The 16,546-nt window shown below is 48.1% G+C and overlaps 2 protein-coding genes across 3 annotated transcripts; one reads left to right on the top strand and one right to left on the bottom strand.

Moving 5' to 3' along the window:
• The first annotated feature begins 841 nt into the window (after nucleotides 1-841).
• kl (klotho) lies at nucleotides 842-9,737 on the top strand. Its single transcript, XM_029250771.1, has 5 exons — nucleotides 842-1,643; nucleotides 3,265-3,775; nucleotides 4,046-4,314; nucleotides 4,875-6,000; nucleotides 9,102-9,737. The coding sequence occupies exons 1-5, from the start codon at nucleotides 915-917 to the stop codon at nucleotides 9,425-9,427; spliced, it is 2,961 nt and encodes a 986-aa protein (XP_029106604.1). The 5' UTR covers nucleotides 842-914; the 3' UTR covers nucleotides 9,428-9,737.
• Nucleotides 9,738-11,297: 1,560 nt separating this feature from the next.
• rfc3 (replication factor C (activator 1) 3) lies at nucleotides 11,298-14,571 on the bottom strand. Of its 2 annotated transcripts, none has more exons than XM_018755209.2 (9): nucleotides 14,381-14,571; nucleotides 13,440-13,577; nucleotides 13,270-13,337; nucleotides 13,003-13,100; nucleotides 12,659-12,840; nucleotides 12,327-12,463; nucleotides 12,023-12,121; nucleotides 11,703-11,772; nucleotides 11,298-11,582 (listed from the first exon to the last, which is right to left on the bottom strand). In XM_018755209.2, the coding sequence occupies exons 1-9, from the start codon at nucleotides 14,465-14,467 to the stop codon at nucleotides 11,391-11,393; spliced, it is 1,071 nt and encodes a 356-aa protein (XP_018610725.1). In that variant the 5' UTR covers nucleotides 14,468-14,571; the 3' UTR covers nucleotides 11,298-11,390. The 2 variants fall into 2 exon arrangements, with proteins under 2 accessions (XP_018610725.1, XP_018610726.1); XM_018755210.2 differs by lacking the exon at nucleotides 14,381-14,571 and adding an exon at nucleotides 13,892-13,930.
• Between the last annotated feature and the right edge of the window lie 1,975 nt (nucleotides 14,572-16,546).

Genomic DNA, 16,546 nt, shown 5'->3' with positions numbered 1-16,546 from the left:
GCGATCTGCCGCTCCGCTCTGTGTCGGTGTCTCTCCATCTGTCCTCCTGTCCCGTGAGCAGCACCGGCACGACACACGCCGCCCTTCCCGTGCTGGCCCTGCTGGAGCGGGGCATGTAGTGCTGTAGTGAACGCGGTGACCCCTGGGCACCACATGGCATCACTGTAAAAATCCTCACGCATGCAATTGGCTTGTCACCTTTCACATCACTGCTGAGCATTAACACCTCTGGGTTACATTGACACTTTTGCCGAGGTACATGTTTCCCGGCTGGGAAACACACAAGTGTAATAATTTCAAGTGATCTGCTGCCTGGAAGCAGTCACTTTTACACCGAACAGTGTGCGCACACAATACACTTGGACTTCATTGCGCCTGTGGCACAGCAGGTAGAAGGAGGCAACATGAAACTGCTCCACTCATCTCGTTTTCATATTTCTACCAATGTGGCCCATCATATGCGCTCTTGGAAAATGACAAAACTGTCGAGACGAGTTCACGGCTGAACGTGTGCAGGAGGCAGAAGGCAACTGGAAACGAGTTCGGAGAAAAAAGAAAAGTGTCTCACTGATCGGCTACTCGTGAGAGTGAGAGTCCTAGGCTACAACAACACCGAGCGTCGTCATTGCTGAGTAAGTCGCGCACAAAGCGCCGCTGCCGTCAGTCGCACTTGTTGTTTTCCAGCGCGCGCTCTTGTTTTATTCTAGTCCGCTCCACGCGCCGGCTAATAATTGACAGATGAGTTCGGAGCGACCTGCGCGCGCCCGCCTGCCCGCCAGCTGCGCTATTTGACAGCGAGTCCCGGGGCACCGCGTGGGAGCAGGACAGGACAGGAGGCGTTGCGCACGCACACACACACGCACACACACACACACACACGCACACGGGCACAGACACACGACACGGGCGATGCCATGGCGCCCAGGGGCGCTCTGCTCGTTTTGGCGCTGCTTTGCGAGTCGCCGCGCCGCCCCGCCGCGGCTCCGGGGGACGGCCAGCGCACGTGGGAGCACTTCAGCCGGCTGCCCTTCCCCGGCGACAAAGCCTTCCTGTACGACACCTTCCCCGAGGGCTTCATGTGGTCCGTGGGCACCGCGGCGTACCAGGTCGAGGGCGCCTCGGACAAAGACGGCAAAGGTCCGTCCATCTGGGACACGTTCACCCGCGGCGGGAACCGCATCGCCATGGGCGACGTGGGCAGCGACAGCTACCACAACGTGCACGGCGACATCCGCGCGCTCCGCCAGCTCGGCGTCTCCCACTACCGCTTCTCTCTGTCGTGGCCGCGCATCTTCCCGAACGGCAGCCGCGGCAGCTGCAACGAGCTCGGGGTCGCGCACTACAGGAGCCTCATCCGGCTGCTGAAGGAGGTCGGCGTGGAGCCCGTGGTCACGCTCTACCACTGGGACCTGCCGGAGCAGCTGCAGCGCCTGGTGGGCGGCTGGCGGAGCCCGCTGCTCGTGGGGCTCTTCCAGGACTTCGCCGACTTCTGCTTCCGCACCTTCGGGGACGGCGTGAAGTACTGGATCACCATAGACAACCCGTTTGTCGTGGCCTGGCACGGTTATGGCACCGGAATGATGGCGCCGGGCGTTAAGAATGAGCCGGACTTGCCTTACGCAGTGGGGCACAACCTGCTGAAGGTACCCGAGACCGAGCGCCGTCCTTCCTCCCTCTCGGTGGCAGCGTGAGACCCGGCGAAGGGCCTTCGGTCACCTCTGGGACTGCGCTGCTGTGCGTTTCTGCCCGAACGTCCTCCAAACGCCCGCTCGCTGTCAGCAACCGCTCGTCCGGGTCGGGGTCGCGCTGGTGCGGAGCCTATCCTGGAATCGCGGTCAGCCAGGCTAGTGAGGGGACGCCCTGGACAGGGCGCCGATCCATCACAGGGCAGACGAGCAGTGGGTTAGGGTTAGAGTCTCCAGTTAACCTTAAAAATGTCTTTGGGGAAAAGCTGCTCAGGCATTGTGTTTACAGTTACATTTATTCCTGTAGCTGGCACTTCTCCAACGCCACTTACGACGTGTTACCTCTCTATATAGCTCCATGAGTTTGCTGGAGCAGTTTTAGGGCGAGTACCTTATCTGCGGGCACTGCGGCAGTAGGTGGGATTTAAACCCGTGACCTTCGGGTCTGAAGGCAGCAGCTCTTAACCGCAATGGTGCCTGCTGGACTCGGACCTACACCCCTACAGCCGAGGCAGCGGCACTTAGTGCTTTAGGTGTTGAATGGTTCTATAGCAGTAATGTCTGTGAACTCCAAGTTGCCGAAAGGCTTGTTTGTGAGACCTTGGAATTATTTGTTAAAAAAAATAAACAGTTTGTAACTTGGAGGGGGGTTGTGGTGGTGCAGTGGGTTTGACCAGTGCCTGCTCTGTGGTGAGTCTGAGGTTCGAGCACTGCCTGGGGTCCCTTGCAGCAAGTTGGCATCCTGCCCTTGGGTGTGTCCCCTCCCCCCCTCGGCTCTGTATCCTGGGTAGGTTCCGGCTTGCCGTGACCCCGCGTGGGACAAGCGGTTGTTGACGTTGGTTGGTTGTTTATCCCTTTAAATATGACTAACAATTTCTCCTTAGGTTTCTTCCAGTAAGGTTATCTCACCATCAGAGCTTCACTTTCATAGCTCTTGTCCACAGGACGGACAACCTAACAAAATATCGGGTTCCTGATGTCATCAAGGGCTTCACCCCCCCGGCTCCAGTCATTTTTTATGAAAAAACGACTTTACGCCTGATTCACCGGCCGGAGGAAAATCCATCAATTTTGTTTTGTTAAGCTTTGTTTAAATCAAAACATTCTTCCCAAAAAGTTCTTGTTATGAAGTCCTAAAGTCATATTTAGCGTATGAAGGCTTGAAACAAGTTCAGATTTTAGTAGAATAAAAAAAAAAAAACCGTTCTGCTCTATGGAATTCAAGGTGTGGGGGCCACTGTATTGCGGCCCTCTATGGTGGGGCCTCATATCGATTAACATTTTTCATCCATTGGATACTGGCTTAAATGCCCCACTTGTTAGTAATCTCCTGTGCTACTGAAACCTCCGAATGTCTTTACAAGCCTGTAGCGAATAGATCTTGAAATATATTTTAATGTAAATCAAAATGATTATTCTTTCTAATTAGGATAGTTTGTAGCAAAGACTTCCATAATCTGGAGCCTCCAGGAACTGAAATGCTTGTTTTGATGGTAACCATGGTCGCAGATTCCTGATCTCTGATTAGTAGTTATTACGCAGTATTTACCCCCCCACGCACTCTGATCGTATGTTGCAGGCCCACGCTGCCGTTTGGCATCTGTATGACAGGCGGTACCGGCCGCTGCAGGGTGGGAAGGTGTCCATAGCGCTGGGCTCCCACTGGATCAAGCCCAGTAAGACGCGGCGGGAGAACCTGCGCGCTTGCCAGTGCTCGCTGGACTTTGTGCTGGGCTGGTTTGCCAGGCCGCTTTTCGTGGATGGCGAGTACCCGTCGTGCATGCGCGGCCGCCTGTCCGCCCGCCTGCCGAGCTTCGATGCCGCGGAGAAGGCCTACATCAATGGCACGGCCGACTTCTTCGCCCTCTCGCACGGACCCTCGCTCAGCTTCCAGCTGAGGAACGAGAGCCTGAAGTTCGGCCAGACAGAGGAAGTGGACCTGCGCATGCTGCTCTACTGGATAAAGGCCGAGTACGACAACCCGCCCGTCTTCGTCGTGGAGAGCGGCTGGTTTGTGAGCGGCAGCTCCAGGACCGAAGACCCCAAGCACATGTACTACCTGAAATGGTTCATCGTGGAGATGCTGAAATGTGAGTCGAAGACCGGCTGTCGGTTTAGCGAGGCGAGGGTGACGCCAGAGCGGTGAAACCAGTACGTGTGTGAAGCGTTTCCCTCGAGCAGCCAAACTGGGCATCGTGAATTTACACTTCCAGCCATAACATCTGTTTTCGTTTTCACGGTTATTATTGCTGTCAGCCCTACGTTGTTAACATCTACTGATGTGAATACTTCCATGTGAGGGAGATGTTTCTTCAAGGCCCCAGTATAATCGTTTTTACACCTGTGCTCTTCTTTTATAGCGATTAAATACGACAAGGTGCGTGTAATTGGCTACACGGCCTGGTCCTTGGTGGATGGCTTTGAGTGGCACAGAGAGTACGGTATTCGCCGCGGCCTCTTCTACGTGGACTTCGCTACCCCAGACATGAAAAGGGAGCCAAAGACCTCGGCCATTTTCTACGGGAAGCTGATCGAGAAGAACGGCTTCCCCCCGCTCCTGGAGAACAAGCACGCCGACGGGGTGTTTCCTTGCGACTTTGCCTGGGGTGTGGCCGCAAACTCCATCGAAGTATGTCTGCGCTCATCCCCTTTGCCCGACGCAACCCGCAGCCGCTTACGCGCTTTCATAGAAGCTTCTCGAGAGCGCTTTCTTGGAGGGCGGTTAGCGTACGGCTGTAGGAAGCAAACGCGGCATTGTTTTTATTTATATGGTCTACGTGTGACTTCACCTGTAAACCAGCTCTGAAGCTGTAGACGCAGTTGTGAAAGAGCTTCCAAAAGTGCGCGAGTAGAGTGTCTTGGCTTTGATGGTCTCCGATGTTCTCGGTACAACCGAATTCCAACGGCGCCTCTACCGTGCGTCTCATTGCCTCATGTGTGTTTTTGTGTGGGTGTGTGTGTGTGTGAGGGTTCGTTCACCCGAACACTCGGGCTGGAGGATCAAAGAGTGAATTCTCCGTCTCCGACTGGGTTATCTTGGTTGTGCTAACCTTCGACATTGAAATAAAACAACAGGATACATGTCCTCTGTGACACCTGTGCGAAATTAATAGTTAAGATCTGAGTAAATAAATGACTATTGAAAAGTGTAAACATATTTCGCATATACATGTCTGCTCGCGCGTCCAGGTCGAGACCACCCCGTCACAGTTTGCGGACCCCAACGTGTACAGCTGGAACGTCGCTGGGAACGGGGAACTGAAGCGTCTGGAAGGGGTCGTGGCCCCTCCCGCCCACCGGGTCCGACACTGCGCCGACTACGCCGCCATCCGCCACCAGGTGGAGCAGATTCGTAGGGTGCGTGTGTCCCACTTCCATTTCTCTCTCAACTGGTCCTCCGTTGCGCCAACGGGAAACGTGTCGGAGGCCAACGCTACATTGCTGGACTACTACCGATGCTTTGCCAGCGAGCTGCTGAAAGCTAACATTGCGCCTGTCGTGACGCTGTGGCACTACACCGGCAAGCGCTCCAGCCTACCTGCCCCGCTCGAGGCCAAGAGGGGCTGGTGGTGCAACGACACGGTGCGAGCCTTCGCCGAGTACGCCAGGCTGTGCTACCGGCAGCTGGGCGCCCACGTCAAGCTCTGGATCACCCTGAATGAGCCAAACGCCAAGGAGCTCAGCTATGAGGTCGGCCACAACCTGCTTCGGGCGCACGGCCTGGCTTGGCACGTGTATGACAAGGAGTTCCGCGAGGCCCAGGGTGGCAAAGTGTCCCTGACGTTGTACATGGACTGGGTCGAACCGGCTTACTCTTTCACCCTCAGGGACATGGTGTCCGCCAGCCGCGTCCTCGACTTCCGCGTCGGCTGGTTTGCGGAGCCCGTCTTCGGCAGCGGTGACTATCCCTCTGGAATGCGAAAGTGGTTGAGGCAGCGGAACAGCATGGACCTGTTCAATTACCATCTCCCCGTCTTTAGCCGCGAGGACGAGCAGTTGGTGAGGGGCAGCTACGACTTCTTTGCCCTCAGCCACTTCACCACCTCCATGGTGTCCGAGGCCGTCGAAGACAAATATATCTACGAGGCCATGCTGGAAGTGCACTACATGTTTGACATCACTTGGGTGATGTCATCGTACAGGCGATCGCCAGTGGTGCCGTGGGGCCTGCGCAAGGCGCTGAGCTGGGTGTCCTCCAGGTACCCCGGGGTGCCCATCTACGTCATGGCCAACGGGGTGGATGAGGATCCCGCCCGCTTCCAGGACAGCCTACGTGTCTACTACCTCCACAGCTACATCAACGAAGCGCTTAAAGGTAAGGCTCTACCCTCTGTGGCCAAAAAAATAACACATAGCCATGGCCCGGTATCTCAACAGGATTCATCCCCGAAAATGAATAAGGCAAAGATGTGTATAGCGAAGCAGATATTCCCGTTATTTCTCATGGGAAAATGTATGACCCGCTCAGGTGGTTTCATGAGAAGCTTCACGGTAGACTGACTTTTAGGAACTTATTTGTTGGTCGTTCAAGGAATGTCTGCGTGTGGATGGGATAAAATAAATAATGTCGAGGAGTGAAACAGAAGCGCGGTGGAGCGCTCCATGGGGTAGTTCAACGCGTGCAGGAGCGAAGACTTGGGCTGCAGAGCAACACGTTACAAAGTAAGTAGGTAATAGGTTCTGCGGCACTTTGCGTTACGGCTTATAGCTATGGTCGTAACTTCACTGCTCTTCCACGGTGCCAGAATTACACTTAAGTTGGGAGTAGTTCCCTTCCTTCTTTACTCTTCATTTGTCAAAGCAGTGAAACCCAGGGGTACCCCCATCGAGTTACGAGCGTTCCGCTTTACCGGGAGCTTCCTTCCATACTCTTTGCTGCTTCAGCTTACGAGGCGTTTCTTCGCATTTATGAGGACCGCATTTGGATTCTGCCTGCTTCTCCTATCAATTGATACATAAAAACGGAGCATCGTATCGCAGCGCGTGATGCTGCTGCAGGGCTCCCTATAGAAGAACTGAACTAGAAATAGCCGGACAGCTTTAATTTACGTATCGGAAAGGATCTACGTCTCTTTTGATTAGCAGGGGAGAACTCGTGTGAATACGTGTTTATGAACGCTGTCGTTTGTGGGGTTGCGCTCGTTATTACATATATTTTTACGTCGGGAGGGTTTCATGCCGCACGTGTAATTTTAGCTACTTTTGCTATGCTGCATACCCTAGTACTGCGGTGAGTACCATCTTGTGTAAGGTCTGGAGTACCGTTCCTATTGAAGCACTCAGTTTCCTGTGTTTATACTCCTCTTCCTCCATTGTGTTGTGTTATAATTTCTATATATATAGAACTGTATCTACACATACACACATTGACTGAAAACACTTGTCCCGAGTGGGGTCGCAGTGAGCCGGAGCCTAAGCCGGCAATACAGGGAGCAAGGCTGGACGGGAAGGGACACACCCAGGACAGGATGCCAGTCCAACGCAAGGCACCCCAAGCGGGACTCGAACCCCAGACCCACCAGAGAGTAGGCAGAGGCCAAGCCTGCTGCACCACCATGCTCTCCTAACTGTCTCTACTATACTATAATATAATAGAACTGATTCTGACTATTGAAGTAATTGTGTCCATTTTAATGGGATGCGGTGATATTTTAGCATAAATGGGTGACACTTTTGGGGCTCAGGAATGCATAACACCCTCATAGTTGAAACTATTGGTAATTATAGCTCTGAGTTATGACAATTGACCAACCAACTAACCAACCAACAATGTCTACAACCATTTCTCCCGAGCGGGGTTGTGGCGAGCTGGAGCCTACCCAGCAACACAGGGCATAGGGGACACACCCTGGACGGAACGCCAGTCTTTTGCAAGGCACTCCAAGCGGGGCTCGAACCTCAGACCCTCCACACAGCAGGCATCGGCCAAATCCACCACGCCACCGCACCTCCCCCGTGAGAGTTAACGTTACCAATAATTTTTCAGGATTCATTTCTTTCTTAAGGTGGGGAAAGACTGTAGCTAAGCCTTCTTAATTTTGGCACACGATGAAACAAACAGAAATACGGCTTCGTCATCGTTGGCCATGAGGAACAACAGTACGTTACGTAAACAAAGATGATGTCTGTTCTCAGCATCCTCAGCCTGTACACTCATCTGTTTGTGTGTTCATCTGCCACGACTGGTTAGCAGCGTGAGTTTGTGGCTCAATCCTTTTACTACGGTTCTGTGGACGTTCCGCTGTGGATTTGGTACATTTATGGACCGAAACGTTTGTACGACCAGGGACAGAGTCCTTGAACAGTATGAGTGGTATAATTTTTTTGACGTTTGGATAACTGAATGTTCACATACAAGGCACGCCGAGTCCTCAACTTACGAACACAACCAGGATCAGGAGTTTGTAACGAAATTTCTTTGTAAATCCAACATCACTTTTACCACGTCACAATAAAAAAAACTTCATAATACAGATACCCTTCAATTTATTCGTAGGGTAGGTTGGGTAAAAATCGCAGTTGAAACCAGAATGAATAAAAAAGTCCGAGACTTTCTTCCGTTGTCATCACAAACTGTCCAGTCCAGGGTTACAGGACTAAAAGCTTACCTGGGAAACAGTGTGCAAGGTAGGGTGCACCCTAGATGGTTTATTTTATTATCTTTCATTAAGCTGAAGCAACATTAAAATTGTTGACTTAATTGCTGAAATTTTAAAAAAATACTCAATTTCCACAGCCTTACTAAACGCTCAGTATTGATGGTGTTAAGCTCCTGTTCTTTACCCTAGTTTACCGAAGCTTTCTACAGTATATGTTGTGAAGCTCTGTCCTTGTTCTCAGAAGAGCTCTGATTTACTTTGCCCTGTCTGGCACTATGAGAGGAGGTAACCTGTGTTCTGCTGATGGAGGAAAACACAAACGAACACCCAGGGGCCCATTTAATCATTAACGGAGGGCAGAGGCCAGGGCCGGTGACCCTGGTGGGCAGGGTTTCAACAGTCAGTGAGGCTATGCCTGCATTTCAGACTGATCTCAGAGCCACACACACACACACACACACACACTGTCAGAACCGCTTGTCCCATACGGGGTCGCGGGGAGCCAGAGCCTAACCCAGCAACACAGGGCGTAAGACCAGAGGGGGAGGGGACACACCCAGGACGGGACGCCAGTCCATCGCAAGGCACCCCAAGCGGGACTCGAACCCCAGACCCACCGGAGAGCAGGACCCGGTCAAATCTGCTGCACCACCGCACCCTCCTCCATATTTCCTGTCCAAAAAAAAAAGTTTTTGGTGTAGATTTGCATTTATTGACCAGCTTCGCTATGTCATTGACTTGGCCGAACAGTTTCCGCTGCGTGGCGCGTATGCGAAGCAACGTATCGACAGTGCAATATCGCTGACATGTCTTTCAGCGTACCTGCTGGATGGGGTGAACCTGCGAGGCTATTTCGCCTATGCGCTCAGCGACCAGAGGGACCCCAACTTCGGCATGTACGGCCACGTACACGACGAGTTCATCGTCAAGTCCTCGCTGATGCACTACCGCAACATCATCGAGCACAACGGCTTCCCCGAGCCGTCGGCCCCACCGCAGCCGTGCCCTCGCCGGTCGGAGCCCTGCCTCGGCTGCGAGGTGCTGGCGAGGCATTCGGTGGTCGGCTTCCTGTCCTTGGTGGGCTCTGCTCTGCTCATCACCGTGGGGCTCATCGTGTACTTCGCTGCTAAGAGGCAGGAGTAGAGCGACTCTTTCACACTCCATTAGGCTACACGCTCTTGTCGGCTGTTGCTGTTCTTCCTCGTTCCTCTTTTCTCGCGACTAGAGCATTTTGTGATGTATGGTACTCTTAGGTGAACATGATGACAGTAGATGTGCCAACGTTCACTCTGCATCGCAAATTAGTCACTAGGCCTGACTGCTACGTACCGGTTACGTGAACATGCCTTGTTACGGACGTGCAAAGTCAGGAAAATTGCCCAAAACCGAAGAAGGTTCTTTTTGCACAGGATAGACCCGCAGTCACACACACACACACACACACACACACACACACACACACACTCACTGGCTGAGGCCGCTTGTTCTGAGCAGGGACACAGCGAACCCTATCCCTAACCCAGCAATACAGGGCACAAGGGCACACCCAGGACAGGATGCCAGTCCATTACAAGGCACCCCAAGCGGGACTCGAACCCGAGACCCACCAGAGCGGGACCTGGCCAAACCCTCTGCACCACTGCGCCCCCTACATACGGTACATTTCTTCTCAGATAAAACAACCTCTTACTTGCTTTTTGCTTGCATAGAACATTTCCAGTGGTGACTTTAAAATATACATTTATTGGCGCTGAACATGTAAAGCATTGGATTAAATGGGTGTATTTATTTTTGTAAACACGTAAAGTATAGTTTTGATCTCGTGGTTTGTACGTGTTTAATTAGTCTGACTACATTTTATGTATTTCTGAGCAAATTTGAGTTGACAAGAGTCTGTGTAACACGACTCTGCCAGAAAGTCTGGGCTAAATGGAGTTTTTGATGTTAATTGCATTTTTGAAGGCTGTAAGGCTGCTTAAGAAGCAAATATTAAGAATGCAGAAAGTTCATGTTTTCTTTTGCATAATACACAAATGTTCATTTTTGTTGCAGTGCTGTGCTCCTGCTGTTTACAGCAACGGACTCAGATGTAGTTTATGTGAAAATGAACTTTTGCTTTTGTGATGTTAAAATTAACAGAGGGATTATTCTCTGATTTATTTTGAATAATTTTCTAACTTAATTTAATTATGAGAATTGCCCCATTAAGTACTGTTGGTGTTGTTGTTATTATTAATCTTTATAAAGCATCTTCAAAAGAAGTTTCTTAAATTGCAAATAAAGAACATATATGGATTACAACTCTAAAGCAAATTACAATAAATGTTAGGTATTTATTTCTAAGTGCAACAGTGAAAGAGCAGCTGAATCCATCCATCACTTAACTGCTGCTTGTCCAAAGCAGGGTCACAGTGGTCTGGAGCCTATCCTGGCCTCTGTTCAAAAAATAAGGCAGGAATTTTTTAATATTTTGGTGAAAAAAAATTTTGTGCCCCACAAATGCATTGCTTATTTTAAAGTTTTAAATTTATTTGGAGTTAAGAGTTGTACTGTTGTGGTCATTTTCCCCACACAACAGGTAGCAGTTAAATATTATTTTAGGCTTCTGGTTATTTTAGAGTATGGCACAAAGTTTTTGAGGCTGTAATTCAGGCAATCTGTTTCATGTTTGTTTTAGGCTTACTGCATGTGAACATTAGGAAGTTTGCATCTGATAACAGTTAATGGTGCACCAAAGTTCTGGTATACATTTCTTTGTTGCCCAGAATGATTCTTTAGTTGAAGGAAAACATTTTGTTCTAGATAACAAACAAAATGTCATATAAAATAACATTAACCCAAAGCAAATCAGGAAATACAAATAATTCTGACATGTAAAGAGTACTGTGCATCACTAAAATTCATTACAATGACAAATTAATTTAACACCAAAACCAGACAATAGCAGCGCAGCTATTTTATCATAGCTTTATTACAAGCAATCGATTTTTATAATTATAACAGTTTAGCACAGGGTTCCAGCACCCCAGGGGCTGTAATGAGTAACCAATTTTTACCAGGTGAAATGATTTTTTATGAAAATGAAAAAGCAAGAGGTGAGCACACATCAGAACATCATGCCATCCAGTCCATCCTCCATGAACTTCTTGTAGATGGCCATAAACTTTGCCACGAAAGCTTCCAGGTGGTAGATTGCCTTGTTGCCCAGTTGCAGCCGATGCTCATAATATGCTGCCATCTGGGCTACCTCAGCCTTCAGGTGTCCATCACAGTTACTTAGAAGCTCTGACACCAGACCCTGAAACAGGAAGGAGCTTATTGAAGGGGGTATCACCAAGGCAAAGCATTGCAGGGAATTAAATGTAAAAAGCAATAGAGTTCACAATGAGCCCGATTAATTCACTTCAGCGTAACTCACCTTGATGATTATTTCCGGAGGGATGCAGTGGGTGAGAAGTTCATAGAGTCGAGCACGCACCTCCAGAAGCCTGAAACAAGGAAGGATTCACGCACCACCGATCAGGTAGGAGGAAAGATGCTTTGTTAGAATTATACACACGCATTTGTCAGTCGCAGGAGAAAGACAAGACACACCTCAAGCATTTGACATAGCATGTTATATTTTGTTAGTTTTCCTGCGATGCCTAATATCTTGGACTTGCCCAGATGAATAAAGTCCACTTCCTGACTTTACCAGAGGAAAGCACAAATAGGTATTCACAGAGTGTCCCCACACACCTTTGAGGACTCTGCTGGCTGACAATAGCGTTGGCTGTCTCTCTCAAGTATACCTCCCAGTCTGCCTCAGGTATGTCTTGGTCTGTTGAGAAGGGATACCTGTGGCAAAGAGATTTTACATTCAACTTATGTAGCTCATTATGTTCAAAACAAAAAAGGCTGTAGGCTTAAATGGAAAAATTATTTCAGAAGGCACTCTACTTTTAAAAAAGTAAAAATTTTGCCAGTGCGTACACACTGGATTTCATTTTGAGCTCCACTGCACATGGTACCCTTCCACAGCACTCCCCCCCTACACACTTACTGTTGGACACGGCAAGCTTCACACATGAGCAATGCCTTGCGAAGGTTGCGGCCTGACTTTTCAGCAATCTGCTTGGCTAGCTCTGCTGGAAGCAATAGGCCCTCCTTCCTGCACACACTGGTCAGGACAGCACACACCTGGTAGGGAAAAAGATGCAGCTGTGTCAATAAGTACAAACAACCTGAATTGCTTTGACACAGTCATAAACTAAAGGTTTAACTCAGTATGTGTGGGGAGCTGTCAAAACATAATGAGGTTCTATGCTACAATATAGTCATTTCTAGTGAAACACCCATCGCCTTTCCCAGCCCTTGTGCTACACCCTCACGAACCTCCTCCACACTGGGCAGTGGCACCCGCACAGCCAGGCATCTGCTGCGGATTGGGGAGATGACCTTGGATGTGGAGTTGCAGCACAGGATAAGCCTGCAGGTGGCCATATACTTCTCCATAGTCCGCCGCAAGGCATGCTGGGCGTCCTTGGTTAGTCGGTCTACCTCTGTCAGTAGCACCACTGTGAAAAATTGTATAAGTTTCAATGAAAAGGATCCAAGAATAGTTGCACAAGTGTATGGTGATCAAATGAGAGTGTGGGGGAAAATGGAAAAGAATGTCAAAGTAAGATTTTAGTAGTACATCATTAGCGAATGGCCGAGTGTGTACAGCCACCACTGACCTTTGAACTCTCTCTGTGTACTGGACTGGATCTGCTGAGACTGTGCAACAGTTTTGATGAGCTCCTGAATAATCACACGATCACTGGTCCCAGCATCACTGCAACACAGCACAGTAACAATTGCTTGTTGCAAAGTAACATTTTCGCAATTAAGCAAAAACTCAAAATTATTTTATTGATCAGAAAAAGACAAAAAGGTACCCATTTATTTTGCCCTACTTTACATACAGGTATTTTTGCTTTCGACAAAAAGACTGAACTCCTCACCTCGGATTTACTTCCAAGTGATAGTTGCTCGCTATAGTGTTGATTTCAATCTTCTTTTTCGATGGTGCCTGTATGGAAATGACAGATCACGCGTATTAAGGTAAGAGTGTTGTACATTTTGTTAAAAGGTCCCAAAGTATGACTGCTGAACTTAATGCGCCCAATCTGACCGTAATGGACTGATGTTCAATGCGAAGCTTCTCCACTCCGGGACCATAGAGCTCCCTCAATAAACACATTATCCGGGTCTTCTTCCCTGCGCCGGATGGACCGTAAACCAGCAGGTGTGGGAAATCACCACATTGTACCTTAAATACAGACACATGAGTAATAACAATATATGGCCATGAATCCATTTGCAACATGGATTACAAATTGACTGAGACATAAATTCAAACAGACATCTCAGAAAAACTAGACTGAAATACACCGAAAAAGAAGCAACAGAAATGGTAATATAAAGATTTTCTCCGCAAATTTATTTTACCAGTATTTAAAACTACTGGGGCAGTGGTTTACATTTATTCACTTAGTTGATGCTTTTCTGCAAAGCAACTATTTATCCGTTTACAGCTAGGCAATTTTTATTTTTATTTACTGGTGGTGCAATTAGGGTAAGTACCTTGTCAAGGTACTACAGCTAGAGGTGAGGACCGAACCTATAACCTTTTGGGTCCAAAGCAAAGGCAGTGACTCTAACCACGACACTATCACCTCACCAGTCAAGTGTTACCGACACTATAATATTTCAAAACAACTACAGACGGCGATTCATTCTACTGCTAAGTTCTCACAACGAGGGCGAAGAAGAGAAGCAGGAGGACGATCCCAACACAAAGCATGACGGGATATCAGCCCTCTCTTCGCGCGCCAGTTCAGTTTTAGCGCGAACCGATGCGCCGCAATTCTAACGAGAAGTGTAACTCCAGTACTTGTACACACGTTTTTCTGTGTAACTCGCCAAGATGAGTTACTCCAATGAAACGAACATAAATTAATTCGCATAAACTGCAACAAGGCTTTTAACCTGGCTGGTACCAAAAACAAAAGAAAAAAAAAAACATACAGAGAGAGCACAGAGATTAGCTTAGCCTAAGCTTCAACGCCTCACCAAATTCTTCAGCTGGTTTGCCTGATCTTTGTGATAGTCCAGTTTCCCCAAGGAGGTAGGCCTGTATTTGTCCACCCATAGGCTCATTTTAATGTTCTAATTCTACAAAACTAACGCAAAAATGAGGAGGAACCTCAATTCCTTTCACGTTGGGTTCTCCCACGAAGTGTCAACAGACCCGCGCTGACAGGCTCAGTACGGCGAACAGAGAAGGACAAACAGACCGAGCAGCGTTGTACAAATTTATTCGCTTCCATGGCATGTCCCATGTGATTCTCCTGTCTGCTTTTGGACAAAAGAAGCAGAACAGATATATTTAAAACGACCAGATGCATTACAGGGGCACACAAATGAAAAAATGTACTACTAATAACAACAACAATAACAATAATTGTTATCTGCTGGTGTGATTATATTATTCCATTGTTGTCTAGCATTGACTGGGCTGTTCAGGCATTGAAACCCAGATCAGTGTGGAGTTTACATGTTCTCCCCGTATATGTGTATCTTTCCTCCAGGTGCTCCGGTTTTCTCCCACAGTCTACAAACATACATGCAATTCAAGCGAACTAGCGAGGCTAAATTGCCTGTATGGTGTGTGTGTGACCACCCTGCGATGGACTGGCGTCCTGTCCATGGGAGCAGTCACTGTACAACGTTAATGAAATTGGAATAACTTAATAATAGTCTTAGACAGAAAGTTTTATCCATTTTACATTCATTCAGACGTTTTTTTTTCCAAAGTGACGTACATCTCAGAGAAAAATACTGAGTGCATTACATCACATACAGTATATCACATACATACATAGAGTATCATACACATGCACAGGATTTGCCTGTGATTTTTACAGAACTTGCAAGATGTAAATAAATGAAGGGATGTCTAGATTATTACGGTTTTATTGTTTATGATGTATAGATAACAGTGGCCTAGGTTTAGAAACACATCAAGTCACTTCCAGTTCCAGCTGAGAACAGAAGTGTATGTTGCCACGTAAAGTGTTTTACCCAGCAGAGGGCAATAAGGTTCACATTTAGTGCAGTACATTCGACCTGCTGTCTGAGCAAACTACCAGGTGAGGTCCCCAAATGTATAGTGTCTCAGACCAGAAGAGTGTTGAATACAACAAAATGTTCAGATGAGGGTGGAATTTTATGAAATTCAGGGTCTAAGGCAGAGATGTTACTCTTGGGTAGCACAAAGTTTACTCCGTACATACAGAGTCCAGCCTACACACATGCTACCTGAAACCACTTGTCCTGAGCTAGGGGGGGGTCACAGCAAACCAGAGCCTAACCCAGCAACACAAGGCATAGAACTGGAAGGGACACACCCCAGACAGGATGCCAGTCCATCACAAGGCACCCCAAGCAGGACTTGAACCTCAGACCCCCCATGGACCAGGACACAGCCAAACCTGCTGCACCACTGTGGCCCCCAACAAGTCCCCCCTAGTCTGGAACAAGTGCATCATTTGTTTAATTTGTGCAACGCAGTAGTAAAATCTCATATTTGGTGCAGAAGCCCAACCTATCGCTTATGGTTGGCATACTTTTCAGAGTTTGATTTTGAGCTTTTTTTGTTCCAAATAAATCTTGAGATATCTATTTTAATCAGCTGAAAAGTAACAGTAAATTTTGGAATAGGTATAGCAGATAAGGTAAAATATTTATACTAACAATATTAATTGCACAAATAACCTATTGAAATAAGCAGAGAGATCCACACAGCCAGATCCTCTTTGACCCTTTTAAATTAGTGCTGAGTAGCTGGTTTCCAGCAGGAGATTTAGATCAGGGGTCACAAAACTCTAACCCTAATTCTAACGTACAAAAAAATCAGCATATACCAGTTTAAATGAACACCAGTTAGAAAGAGAAAGAGTATTCAGTAGCACAACCAAAGAATTGAAGAGATTCATTTTATAAGCTGAAAGTTTACCAAAATAGGATGTCACCTTCAGAACTGTTGGTACTGATGTTTCTGGGTTACTTAGGTGCAAGATTACATTATCAGGATACAGAGAAATACCATGGTCCTCCTCTCCTTTTCTTATAGTGGACATATAAATATTGCTCCTAAGAGCTACTGCCAAGGGTTCAATCATAACAGTAAAAAATAAATGGTGAAAGAGACTGCTTTGCATGCAACCTCTTCCCACT

Source organism: Scleropages formosus, chromosome 4 (assembly GCF_900964775.1).
Source record: "Scleropages formosus chromosome 4, fSclFor1.1, whole genome shotgun sequence".
NCBI lineage: Eukaryota > Metazoa > Chordata > Actinopteri > Osteoglossiformes > Osteoglossidae > Scleropages > Scleropages formosus.
This window is presented reverse-complemented; position numbering and strand designations above follow the sequence as displayed.